Source organism: Acinonyx jubatus, chromosome B1 (assembly GCF_027475565.1).
Source record: "Acinonyx jubatus isolate Ajub_Pintada_27869175 chromosome B1, VMU_Ajub_asm_v1.0, whole genome shotgun sequence".
NCBI classification, from domain to species: Eukaryota; Metazoa; Chordata; class Mammalia; order Carnivora; family Felidae; genus Acinonyx; species Acinonyx jubatus.
In genome coordinates, this window is record NC_069382.1 from 2,305,708 (window position 1) to 2,318,449 (window position 12,742).

A 12,742-nucleotide genomic window follows, 5' to 3' on the forward strand; every position below is an offset into this window, starting at 1 on the left:
TTTCCTTCCTTCCTTCCTTTCTCTCTTTTCTTTCTTTTACTTTCTTTATTTCTTTTTTCTTTCTTTCTTTCTTTCTTTCCTTTCTTTCTTTCTTTCTTTCTTTCTTTCTTTCTTTCTTTCTTTCTCTTTTCCTTCCTTCCTTCCTTCCTTCCTTCCTTCCTTCCTTCCTTCCTTCCTTCCTTTTTCTTTCTTATTTCTTTCTTTCATTATTTTTATTTAATTTTTTTTTCTTAAGTAGGTTTCAGGCCCAGTGTGGAGCCCAACATGGAGCTTGAACTCACAACTCTGAGATCAGGACCTGAGCTGAGACCGAGTCAGAAGCTTAACCAACTGATCCACCCAGGCGTTTTTCTTTAAATCAAAGGTATGTTCTTGAGACAGGAGCCCCTGGTCCCAGGTGCACACGTATGGGCTTGTGCCTCCCGAGAGGACTGGATGCCTGTTACTGCACCAAAAGCATTCAACTTACCACCCTAGGTATGTAAGGACAGGAAGATGGGCTACAACTAAACACTGAGTAGTGTCAGGTCAGTGACCACGTAAAGACTCATAGGGCACATCCACGTGGCAAGTGTCTGGTACAGACAGGTGTGCTGGGCCTGGCCCAGGTCCCCAGGCTGTGAGATGCCCTTCTCGTGCACAGAGAAGAAAGCAATGCATCTTAATACTCTTGGAGTGATTTCTCTCTTCGCTCTCCCGCATTAAGCACTTCCTTTACACATAACCCCATGGATGAAGCAGTACCAGGGGCCTGAAACAATGGCACCAGCACCTTCCCTAAAAGAAACCTTGGGACAAATTAAAAGCTGCTTTAATAGTCACAAGAGGATAACGTGACGAAATGAGATAAACCAAAAGACGTCTTCTAAGCGGTATCGCAAAGCTACCCTTTCAGCCCCTAACATCTCTTAACGTAAGCATTCGAGACAATGTCTTGTCATCCCTTATGGACCCTGAGCACTGCCCAAAGCTGCTGGTCCCCTCTCTGGTCGGGTTTATGCACATGAGTGTATTAATTCACCTGACGAGACTTGCATGGAATCCGGCCAAGGAAGCTCGTGGAAAGCGTCCCGGCTTCTGAGCAGTTCTGTGAGCCGCTTTACCTCCAGTCCTTCGTTGTTGCATATGTTCAGGGACACCAGGGCTCGGGGGTGGTGGGTCCTGGTTGCAGGGGCTGGATGTGGAGGGGAGCAGCCAGGGGCAGGGGGGCGCTGGGCCCCTGAGAGGCTGTGTCAGGGCACATCACGGACATGCTGTCTCCATCTGTTAAGTGCAATTACACTGATGGGTCCCCTAAATGCAAGTAGAAGTACCAGGTCTGGAAGACTGAAGAAGAAAAGATCAAAAGGTGGGAGGTAGCTGTTTCAGGAGAACAGCCCGGACGTGGCCGTGGGGAAGGATGGGCTCATCTCCTGGGCGGTCAGTGTTCATCCCGCCACACGCATCTCATGTGTCTCCAGGAGGAGAGTGGTTCTGGCTCGCGGACGGATGGAGGGCTGTGGCAGGCATGCTACCGAAACAGATGGTCACGAGGGCACAGGTTCCCAAGGGATAGCCACGTGATGCCGCCACCAGAAGGGGAGAGCCGCCAGACTTCAGCGGCAACGGCGTCCAGAGAAGGAGACAGTGCTGTGCGTGGCTGTCCTGGTGCCATTAGTCAGTGGGATGACCCTGTCGTCCTCTGGAAGGAAGCACCTCCACCACGGTGACAAAGTCAGAGCTTCCTGATGATTGCAAAGAGCCGTCGCTTAGAACGGACTGCGTATCCCTATGTTGTGGACATCGCAGGTCATGCTGAGAATGTGTGAAACTCACAGCCCTTCCAGAAAAAGTCTCCAGCAGTGAGCATGAGAGCTGGGGTATACTTGGCTCAGGTTCTGTAGACACCTGAGGACCTACTCCGTGCAGAACGCTTGCCACGTGATAAGTACGCCAGACGCTGGAGACAGATTTTGGAGACGACGTAGTAATTCCTAGTCAGTTTTCTTTTTTCTTAATTTTTTTAATGTTTTATTTATTTTTGAGAGAGACAGTGAGAGACAGTACAAGCAGAGGAGAGACAGAGAGAGAGGGAGACACAGAATCTGAAGCAGGATCCAGGCTCTGAGCTGTCAGCACAGAGCCCGACGCGGGGCTTGAACTCGTCAACCTTGAGAGATCATGACCTGAGCCGAAGTCAGCCGTTCAACCGACTGAGCCACCCAGGCGCCCCTCCTAGTCAGTTTTCAAGATGCACAGGTAGAAAAGTCAGCTCAGATTAAAGTTCTCACATGGGGGCGCCTGGGTGCCTCAGTCAGTTAAGCAACAAACTCTTGATATCGGCTCAGATCACAATCTCACGGTTCTGTGAATTTGAGCCCCACTCAGCACTGACTATGGCGAGCCTGCTTGGGATTCTCTCTCTGCCTCTCTCTCTCAAAATAAATAAATAAACTTTAAAAAAAATTACAAAAAAATAAAGTTCTTGTTTGATTTCAGCGTGTTAGACTGTGTTACAACCACAGGATGACTTCAGGGCTCTTGAATTCCAGTTTAATTTCTTAAAAACCTCTTCAGGGCAGATTATGTGTGAGCAATTCTGGGAGATATTAACACTCATATTGTGGAGTAGTTATACCTCTCGGAATTTTTAACTTGGGGTAATTTTTAACACAGTGAGGACCAAACAGAATCATTTACAATGAAAATGAGAACTTTTTTTTTCATTGCAGAAAACGAAAATCCTGATGAATTTAATAATGTAGTTTTAGGGAAAACAAGAAGGTGAGGAGAAAACTGATCTCTACTGTCACCCTGTCTAGCTGTGCATCCTTGGGCAAATTGACCAGCCTCTTGGAACTTCTGTGTCGTCATCTATAACATGAAAATTTACACCGACTTTGCTGTATCCGGAGGACTATCTGAAGTTAGGCAGGTCGTGTGGAAGGAAAAAAGTCTGGTGCATAATAGGCCCTAAAAACACCCGTGGACCCAAAGAGATCCAGAGTCTAAGTGAGATATCAAAACTCTGGTTTCTTAGAAGTCACGGTGGGGCTATTTTTTTTTTTTTATTATTGGTTGTTTTTCATTTTGTAATAACTTGACTCCCAGGAAAATTAGTATATCATTCTGTTTAACTGCAGGACGTTCAGCTTGATGGGCCACCGAGGAGTTGTAAAGTGTTGTGTTTTCTCTCAGCTCCAAAATGAGTGGACCACAGCTGGCCTTGAATTTTAAAGGCTGAGGGAGGGAAATTTTTGAGCCTTCTTCAAGTGTGATATTTGAAAAGCTTTGTTAAATGAGTCCCTCAAGTCCTTACGTGTCATGTTCCCACACCATAGACCTCTACAGAAAGAACTCCTCTCACGGGGTTTAGGTAGACCACGGAGAAATACGTCAGCTTCCCCCTGCCACCCTCCGAATCATGCTCACTCACAAGCGTGCTGTTTGTTCATCACGCCCACAATGCCAACGTCTGGGGGGAAACACTGAGCCTGGTTCTAAGTGCAATGAGAGCCCCTTACGAACGCTTGCACTCTTTTCCTCCCCTGACACAGACTCCACGCACCTGTTATGGTGAAATAAATTCGTGCACATATGAGGCTAAAAAAAAGTCACACCAAAAACTAGAAATCTAAAATTAAATATTTAATTAGAACTCTGATTTGCTTTAAAGGTAGGTGGCATTGCACAGGCTATATTACACTCTCTTTATAATGTTTTTGACAAAAAAGAAAGATACTGTTCATTTTAACAGGCCACTTTAATATTAATACATGTGTAATAGGGTCGGAACTGAAAATCAGCTAGGGGTGGTACATTGTACATTATTGGGAAAATTACAGTTCTGTATTTGTAAAAACATTTATTTTTTTTAACAATTTACCTACATTAATCAAAAAATTACAGCATATTTAATAATTTTACAAATTCTTCATAAAAAATATATCTCTGTACAAAAAGGTCGTTTGCACCTACTTCATGTCAGCAGCATGTGGCGAGATGGTAACACGGGGCGGGCAGAGGTGCGATGGGTTTCCTGATCGTGATACCAGCGTTCTGTCCCCCTTTTTTTTTTTTATAATAGCTTTTTGTTGTTGTTGTTTACAAAATATCTTACAGAAGAAAAAAATTATTGCAGCTAGCCTGAAGAAAGGCAAGATGTGTGATACGAGCAGCAGTTTTAAACAGCTCTGAAGCACATAACCTGTGTTAGCATGGGGTCCTTCCCGCACACGGTTCTGGGCGCTTCCAGAAGGAGTCTTGCAGCCCCACGGCGGAAGGCGCGTGTGCGGCCCACCTGCACGCGCGCCTCCACACCTTGCAGGGGATCTGGGTCAATACCGCGCACACACCCTAGGAAGAAACTCGGCGGACTTCTCGCAGGACCATCGCATGTTGTATTTGGGGTTTAATAACATGCTCCAAAGTGGCAACCAAAGGTCGGGTTTACTGTGCACACAAAGGAAAATGATATCTAATATCTGATATGTGGTTGCCGCGTGTATGTATGTCCTGTCGTTTCAGGAATTTGTAACGTCATTGACCGGCAAGCAGGTCAGGGATGGGGGGAGAGAGACATTGATTCAGACTCTGAAGTCAGCATTTTGCACCTAGTTTGAATGACTCAAACTTAGATATATGTACAATATATTTATATGTATATATGTATGTATATATATACACCTAATATATATAGTAACCCTGTTCTCCCCTGCACACAGCGATCCTGGAACTTCCTCACGCTCCCTTTCCGTGCCCGGTCAGTGTGCGTGTTAGGAGCCTGGCTCTGGCTGACCTTGTCTAGTCTAAGGAGAAAAATCCGCGTAAGGGCCCCAGGCTGCAAAGCAAATCTCCAGTCACGTTATCAGGTTGGCCAGAGGAAAAGGTGCTGGGAATTCAGCGTGATACTAAGGAATTCGTCATTTGGAGTTCAAAAGGCAAAGAAGCAACTAGAAGAGGTCAGTTATGTCCTCCTAACAGCATAGGACCCTTCAAACGAGCAACGCGACAGTGGGCACCAAGGATCAAATATCCGCTAAAGCGTTCAAATCAAAACACATGACATGAAAGAATGAACTATTATCCTGACAGGTTTTTGTGTCTTTTTTTTTTCCTTTTTTTTTTCTTTTTTTTTTCACTTTTGAAGCCCTGCATTTAAACATGCAACAGAGACACCACTATATCGGCCTTAAAGCTAGGTGTGAATACGCCCACAACAACAGGAATGAAACGCTCTACAGACGCTGCTCTGGAATGTGAGAAGGGAGACGTTTTCCATATGGGGGGTACGTACTTAAAATGCAAATAACAAAATAAGCACTGCCTTTTCAAAACGCTTTTAGCCAACAGTTATAAATAAAAATAAACTCGGTCTTCACTGTGGTTTTGTGACATCACCATCTCATTGCCATGTCTTCTATTTCATCCTTTGATGTTTTTATCCGCACTGGGGACCACACCCATTTCCTTCCTACCATCATTCAGAATTTAATGTATGAGAAATTTTAAACGTGAAAAATCCAGTTGTCTTTGCATCTGGAACTAGCACGAAACGAAGGACACAGTGATGTGTAAAATGTGTCACCGGGAAAGAGGAGCGTGTGTAATGTTTCCTGGCCTCTGGAGGGACATCTGATGCTCTGCTCCCGGACGGTTCCCACTGAGTTCAAGGGGCGACTGCACAGCACTGTCCTTCAGTGCCACGGCGGAGAGTGGCGGTGCTCTGGAAGAACAAACTGTGATGCGGAGGGAAGACTACAGTGAGCCAAGCCTCACAAGCTCAGGAGCTATCTAAAATAAATTACTACTGACATTCTCCACGGCAAAGAGAAGCTCAGCAGCCCCCTGGCCACGCAATACAGCAGTACTGGCGGTCACGGGTGCTGCTAAAGGGAACAGAGTGTGCGGCAACTGCAAAGCCCTCTGGTGTTTCCCCACCTCTCGACATCGTCAATGACTTCAACACACATATGCAGCTAAAAGAAGCAATGATAAAATAAATCTCTTCAACACCACGTTTCCCTTTAAAACCTGTGCCATATCTGGGGATGTTTTCTTTTGCTAAGATGCCAACTGAACGGATGGATGGTGGATGTTTCGCTGGACAGCATGAGAAGATGCTTATATACAATGGATAGTGTGTATAAACCCTGTGTAAATAGTTTATTTTTTTATCAGAATCTTACTCAGTCATTCATAACACACTAGTGCAAAAAATTGTGCATCAAAAATTCTGCAATAGAACGGCTGACTGGGAAATTTGCAAATGGCCCTAGGAATGGACACCGAGGGGAGCCGTGAGTCCTCAAAGCTTGTCAGGTCTCAGGAAGGACAGAGTGAAGCGTTTGTAGGTGTGTGCATCTCTACCAGAAAGGTTTCTTCAAGAGAGCTCTGTTGTTGTTGTTGTTGTTGTTGTTTTTCAGAGTATTCATATTTATGGGGGTTAAAAAAACAAAACAACATATTGTGGTGCTATCATTTTATCACCGCACCCAGGGGATGTATCCACGTGCCCAGAAGATTGCATTGAAAGGCATCCCAGCCACACAGAAATACGAAAGTCTGAGGCATTAAGTACAAAGTATTGGCGTGACTCGGCAGTCTTCCTTGAATGTGCCTTGATCCCGAGCAGATGAAGCCAGGCATGGAGAATCCACGTTCAGAATGCAGGTCTCTGTGTCACCCGATCCTCAGGAGACTCTGGCGCACGTGACTGGAGATTCCCGCCGCACGGACGCCAGCAGAAGATGTGAAAGATCACCGCAGCAAAGCCAAGACTAGAAGGGAGAGTGGTATATGGCACCAAAGGAGTTACTGCTTGTCCAACAGAGGTATGGCTATGAATCAGTCCTAATGGGGCACTGAGGGCTATACCACTGTGCACACTGTGTTCAGAGTTGTGTCAAACCGCACAGCCTTTGCCTCTGTGGGTTTTAAGTTTGTATCATACATAGGGTTTTCAAATGAAGCTTGTCCATTGCTGTTTTCGTGTCCGGCATAGCCGTTGTATTGAACTTTTGGTCTCGTTCTAGAGGGGAAAGAAGGAACAGACCGTTAGTGCCCAGATTTCAAGAAAAGAGGCACAGCAGCTGGGGCCTGAGTACAAGACGTCACGCCCGACTCAGCAGGGAAACACACACACACGGTTGTGGGGAAGGTTGCGTGTCGCCACGCTCGTAGACCTTTCTCTTTTTTAGAATTGGTTGTTGGGATTACAGAGACGGTTAAAAAAAAATGGAAGCTGTTTCTAAAATCAAAGAGTTAGCTGCCGTTTACAAATATTCTTTGCAACATGGGAAACTCATCAATGCCGGGGTCCGAGTTTGGTTTAGACATTTGTCATTTGTAAGTTGTTATGACCCTGAGAAAGTCACTGTTCAGTCACTCTCTAAAACGTAAGATGCTGAATCAAGATGTCAACCCTTAAGGACCATTCAGATCAAACGAAAATAGGAACATAAACTTTAGTTCACTGCTATTATAATGTTCACCAAATACTAGCTATTCTTGTAATATAATATAACCAGTGACTAAGTTATGGAAAAGACATTCAACTGTTTGTCAAACTACTGGTTACAGGTTCTAATTAAAGAAACCCCTTGTGTATGATCTAACTTTAGAGAATTAAAGTAATTTTAGATGTAAAAGACTTAAAGCTGTCTAGTCTGTTCCCCCCTGTTTTTTTTTTTCCAGAGAAATTATATAAGGCAAATACATCAGGTGGTAAAAACCCAACTTTAATGTCAACAACCACACTAGCAAAAACATTATTGATGCTTCTGTTTTAGTGACTTAGCTAGTAAATTTTCTTAACTTACGTTACGTTCATTGAGAAAAAAGAGAATTCTGAGCGTGTACGTTTCACAGAATGAGGTTCCTGTCAACTGCCCCAGGAGTTGGAGAGGTCTTTGACATTGAACTTGAAAATGCTCCAGTAGCAAAATGGAATAAACTAATGCAGCCAAACGTTAATGAAGTTAAAAGCTGGCTAAATCCCCTGTGTAGTCTCCCCGGTCAGGGGTCACCACCATTCCCAAATTGCCAGGGAAACCCCACAGAGTTGGATGGGACCCGAGGACTGCAGAGAATGAAGAGTGTGGGAGTCCTGTGTTAGGAGCCCTGGCTCTGATGGAGGAAACACTTCCAAGTGTAATGAGAGCAAGTCAGAAATGAGCAGGAATAAGGTTTTAACTCGAGAAACGTGGAGCCAACTGCTTAAGGAACTTTTACATCTGTAGAGGGTAAGAAGCCAGTGGAGAGAAAACGCATAGCTTGGTGCGTTCCCTGGGTACATGGCAATAACTCAAAGGAAAATGAACTTACGACGTGCCTGGGTGACCGGGCGTGGCTTGGTTGCTCCTGCAGAAACCCCCCAATTCTGAGAACTATAAGCAGTCACACTGGCTTAATGGCTCATGAGAGCCATGAGATTAGACAACCTTCTGTCACGTTCTAGACACAGCGCGGCCTCTCGGATGACAAGCATGATGGGCGACATTGTGTGAGAGCCACACTGAGATTAAATCCCACCAGCCTACAAGCGTGGAAATGAAGGAAGGGGTCAAATTCACAAAAGCACCAAATGGTGTCTCCCTCCCCACTGCTTCTGTGGTCTGTGATCTACCTTCACGCATTTCCTGTGCTGACACACCAAATACTGAAATACAGGACGTTGTGGTAGGGAAGCTTCTAGGGTTGAAAGACTACAGCTGTGATATATACTGAATATTCTCCCCAATGTTATGTCATCTTAAAATTAAGATATAACCAAAAGTGCTGAATTGTGTAGGGCTGTCTTTTGAAAGGATCAGAGACGCGCCGGAGGGAGCTGTCTCTGAGACATACAAAGGTCGGCCTTGCTGGGAGCTGCGTCAATGAGACGCTCACTGGCAGGTGGGGATGCCGTCTGACTCCTGCACGTGGGTCCCCCCGTAGGGGGGGCTTCCAGAGACCCCCCCTACAGACAGGGAAATGTCAATAGGTGGGGTAAAAGAACTTTAATGAACTGCATGTTAACCTTGGGGTTAACGTGAATGCCAAAAAAATTTTTAAAAAACAAAAAACAAAAATGAATTTGTAGGAATTACAAATTCCTACTGTATGTGTATCTATAAGGGTATTATGTTTCCTAGAGAACCTTGCAAAAGAAGATGTACTTTTAATTTACAGAATTAATTTAATTTAAGAATAGAAGCACTTCTCAGGATGGTGTTTTATTGGATAAAGTGGCGGGATATCTTTTCTTACATTTACTACAGCTTCAACTAGCCCCAAGGAGAAATTTGAAGATAAGGCTCACCAGACTTATATGCAGAGAATACTGTTTTCTCCATAATAATAATAATAACAATTATTAATAATTATATAATAATATTAGTTATTTAATTATATAATTATATGTCAATATATATTAAAACTTACTAATATAATAATAGTAATTATTATTATTCATACAGGTGTGTCAATCTTTAATTTTGTAAGTACCTTCTGAGATTCCTTTTACTGAATTATATTTTTAAAATAAGTACATTCCAACTAGAGGAAAAGTGTACACATGCACGTGATCACATAGCAATATAATTTTGAAGTGACATTCCTACTATTTTATGTATTTTTGCAAAGCATAAGAAAGCACATATTTGAAGCTATGCTGTGAAACATTAAAAAAAAATCCTACACCACATTTTCCTTTTTTTTTAAACCAGGATTAAACAGAAATATCTGTATCACATAAATGAACATAGACCACATTTAACATACCTTAATATCTCAGAGAATCATGGTTTTTTTTTTCTATTTTTCTTTTGTTTTCTTAGTTTCTTCTTATTATATATAGGGAATACCACTATTCTAAGTAGTATTTTAGAACAGTTTGGCATATGCCATGTTCATCCAGGTAATACATTATCCAGAGAAAGACAACATGTATAAGGACTTATAATTCCTCCACAGCTTTTTTTTGTTGGGGGGGGGGGGCAGGGATCCACATTAACTCCAAGGAAAGGATCTACTTCACTAAAGTTGTTTTTCTGCAATTTTGACATGTTTCAGTTAGCAGGGATATGCAAATTAATAGATATTCAGAACACTTTTTCAAGCGATGGAACATGTGATATCTCTTACTACATAGTGAGAGCTCAAAGAAAGGAATAAACCCACAATTTCTAGATCACAGATTCATGGAGCTGAAAGAACTCAGAGACCATTCTGTTCAATCTTCTTCTGGAAGGTGGAAATGCTGTCTCAGTGTTCCCGACAACCGTCCACCGATCTTAAAAGTAGAAATGTAATCCTTTATTGTGTCTTTGAGTGGACTACGAAACACAGCATGTTACCTCTTAATCCATCTATTTATTCTCCTAAAGTTCATTACTCGAAGTCGCCCTGCTGAAAAAGTACGGCGGACAACGCAAAGCAAAGCCTTGCCATGTGGGCATCGTTAACGTCAGAGAGAAAACCGTGGAGCCGTGGGGAACGTGTGACGGGGGGCAGTGCGCATTCCCCAGACCAGGGCCTCGCAAGCACACCGGCGTTTTACGGTACCTGTGTTTGTAGAGGTAAAAGGCAAATCCGGACAAAATCAGAGCAAAGAACGGAACGAGAATCGCAGCCGCGACCGAGCCGCTACTAGTGCCGTGGTAATGATTTGAAGGGTCTTGGTCCGAGTTTAAGGGATCTGGAGAACAAAACGAATAATTAGTTTGCAGGTCCCGCGTTCATACTGGAAGATAAGCCTCTGGCAACTTTTATGAACGGGGCCCGAGCCTCCAAGGAGTTGAATTCCATCGATAAACGGACAGTCTTGTTGAAAGATTTTAACGTCTGTTAATGATCAAGTTACAAAAAATGAATTATTCCTTAATGACCTTCAAGAATACCATGAAAAAAAGTTCACGTGTCAAATGTGAGAAAGGCGAAAGGGGCACCATACATTGTGACTTTGACTTTCGGTCAGATACATTTGCATTGAAACTGAAACTGAAAGCATCCATATGGTTTTGTCTATGTATGTGGACGTATCTATGGGTACCATTGGCTGTTATATCCTTTCCTAAGACACAGACTCCAGCGAAACGGTAGCTGATGAAATTACCTAAATATTCCAGGGGTCTATATAAATGACATTACATTCTCCGTATGCAAATATATTGGTGTAACCTCTTTCATTTTAGGTACATTGCAGAATTCGTTAGGGTTTAAGAATGCTCAACAAAAGGATATAGCTCAATGTCATCATGCCAGTTTCCATGAGGACACGGAAGGATGATAAAACGTGATCTCTGTCCATCGGAAGGGAAGGCGGATGTAAACATCTCAAATGTCATGAAAGTGACGTAACTATGAATTTATAATCCACGTGTACAGAGTGTCAAATAGATGCACGGCCAAGACAGAGATGCAAACGATGAAAACTCAAATTAGAAAACACTTCTCAAGCGATTCCTTCCAGATAAGAAAGTTTGATCTAGGGGCGCCTGGGTGGCTCAGTCGGTTAAGTGTCCGACTTCGGCTCAGGTCATCATCTCGCGGTCCGTGAGTTCGAGCCCTGCATCAGGCTCTGTGCTGACAGCTCAGAGCCTGGAGCCTGTTTCAGATTCTGTGTCTCCCTCTCTCTCTGACCCTCCCCTGTTCATGCTCTGTCTCTCTCTGTCTCAAAAATAAATAAATGTTAAAAAAAAAAAAGTTTGATCTAAACTGTTTACCCATAACACAAAATTTGAAATGTATTTGGCTTAATCGCTTGAGCTCACTCAATGCACGTGTGTGAGGGATTATGACTGGGGTCATCTGGATATAGCAGAATTGTGAAAAATAAGTTGACCTGCTTTCAGAAGTGTAGTACCAGAATTTACGGAATGTTAAATACAAGAGAAGTTTTGTTTCATTTTCTTTCACAAACCATGAATGTAAGTAAACAATCAAATATATTTAAATAGCTTTTCAAACAAAAAAATCCTCTTTTCACGTTAAAAACATGGCAAGAATTTGACTTGTCGTCGCATCCACAGATGCCGGATTACGCTACTCCTTACCGTCCTAAGTTCTAACATGAACATATTTTATAATTGATGTTCGCTCTTGTAACTTGACCATATTTCTTTGAGATCCTTCCTCATCAGCACATATGAATCAGGTAATTTTTCACTTTCAGAGGCATCCACAGCCCCCACGCGAGGGGAAAATGCCAGATACATGTTCTCTCTAAACTCGCGCCCCATTGGATGCCTCCACCCTGGGCAGTAAACTGGGGTGACTGACGCACAGCACCGAGGTGGCTCGGAAGCCATCCCATGGCTGTGGCGGCTGGGGAGCCTTGAGGACAATGCTGAGTGTCCCCGGTGGTGGGTCCAGCAGCAGTGGTGCAGCAGTAACAGCCAGCGCCCAGGGTGACAATGTCCCGTACAGGGCGCCGAGGCAGCCCGCTCAGATGGCACCCACTCCACAGACTTGTGGTGACACTGAAAGGTCAGGACACCTCCCTGCCTCAACAGTGCACACGGCACACGGCCACAAGTCCAGCAGGACCTGTGTGTACTAGGACAGGAGTTGCACTGTGCCAAGGGAGCTCGTCGGCTAGACTTCCTCTTGAACCCCCAGTGCCTACGAGAGAACTGAGGACACAGTAGTGGCTCAATACGTGCGTGTCAAGTGAAAGACGGTGCTGCCATGTGGTACTTCAGCATCTATCAGTTTCCATGAAGTTACCACACCTCATTCTCCAGCTTTCTGTAGTTCTGTGAATCTCTGCCTCATTCTAATG

General features: G+C 43.9%; 1 protein-coding gene across 3 annotated transcripts in view; it reads right to left on the bottom strand.

The window, feature by feature from the left end:
• Positions 1–3,608: 3,608 nt before the first annotated feature.
• CSMD1 (CUB and Sushi multiple domains 1) overlaps positions 3,609–12,742 on the bottom strand; it is a 1,996,605-nt gene continuing 1,987,471 nt past the window's right edge. For all 3 annotated transcript variants that reach the window (XM_027049973.2, XM_027049974.2, XM_053217751.1), the window contains 2 exons: positions 10,525–10,657; positions 3,609–7,009 (listed from right to left, as the gene is read on the bottom strand). In XM_027049973.2, the coding sequence (XP_026905774.1) occupies positions 6,850–7,009; positions 10,525–10,657 (293 nt within the window). In that variant the 3' untranslated portion in view covers positions 3,609–6,849. The remainder of the gene's footprint in view (positions 7,010–10,524; positions 10,658–12,742) is intronic.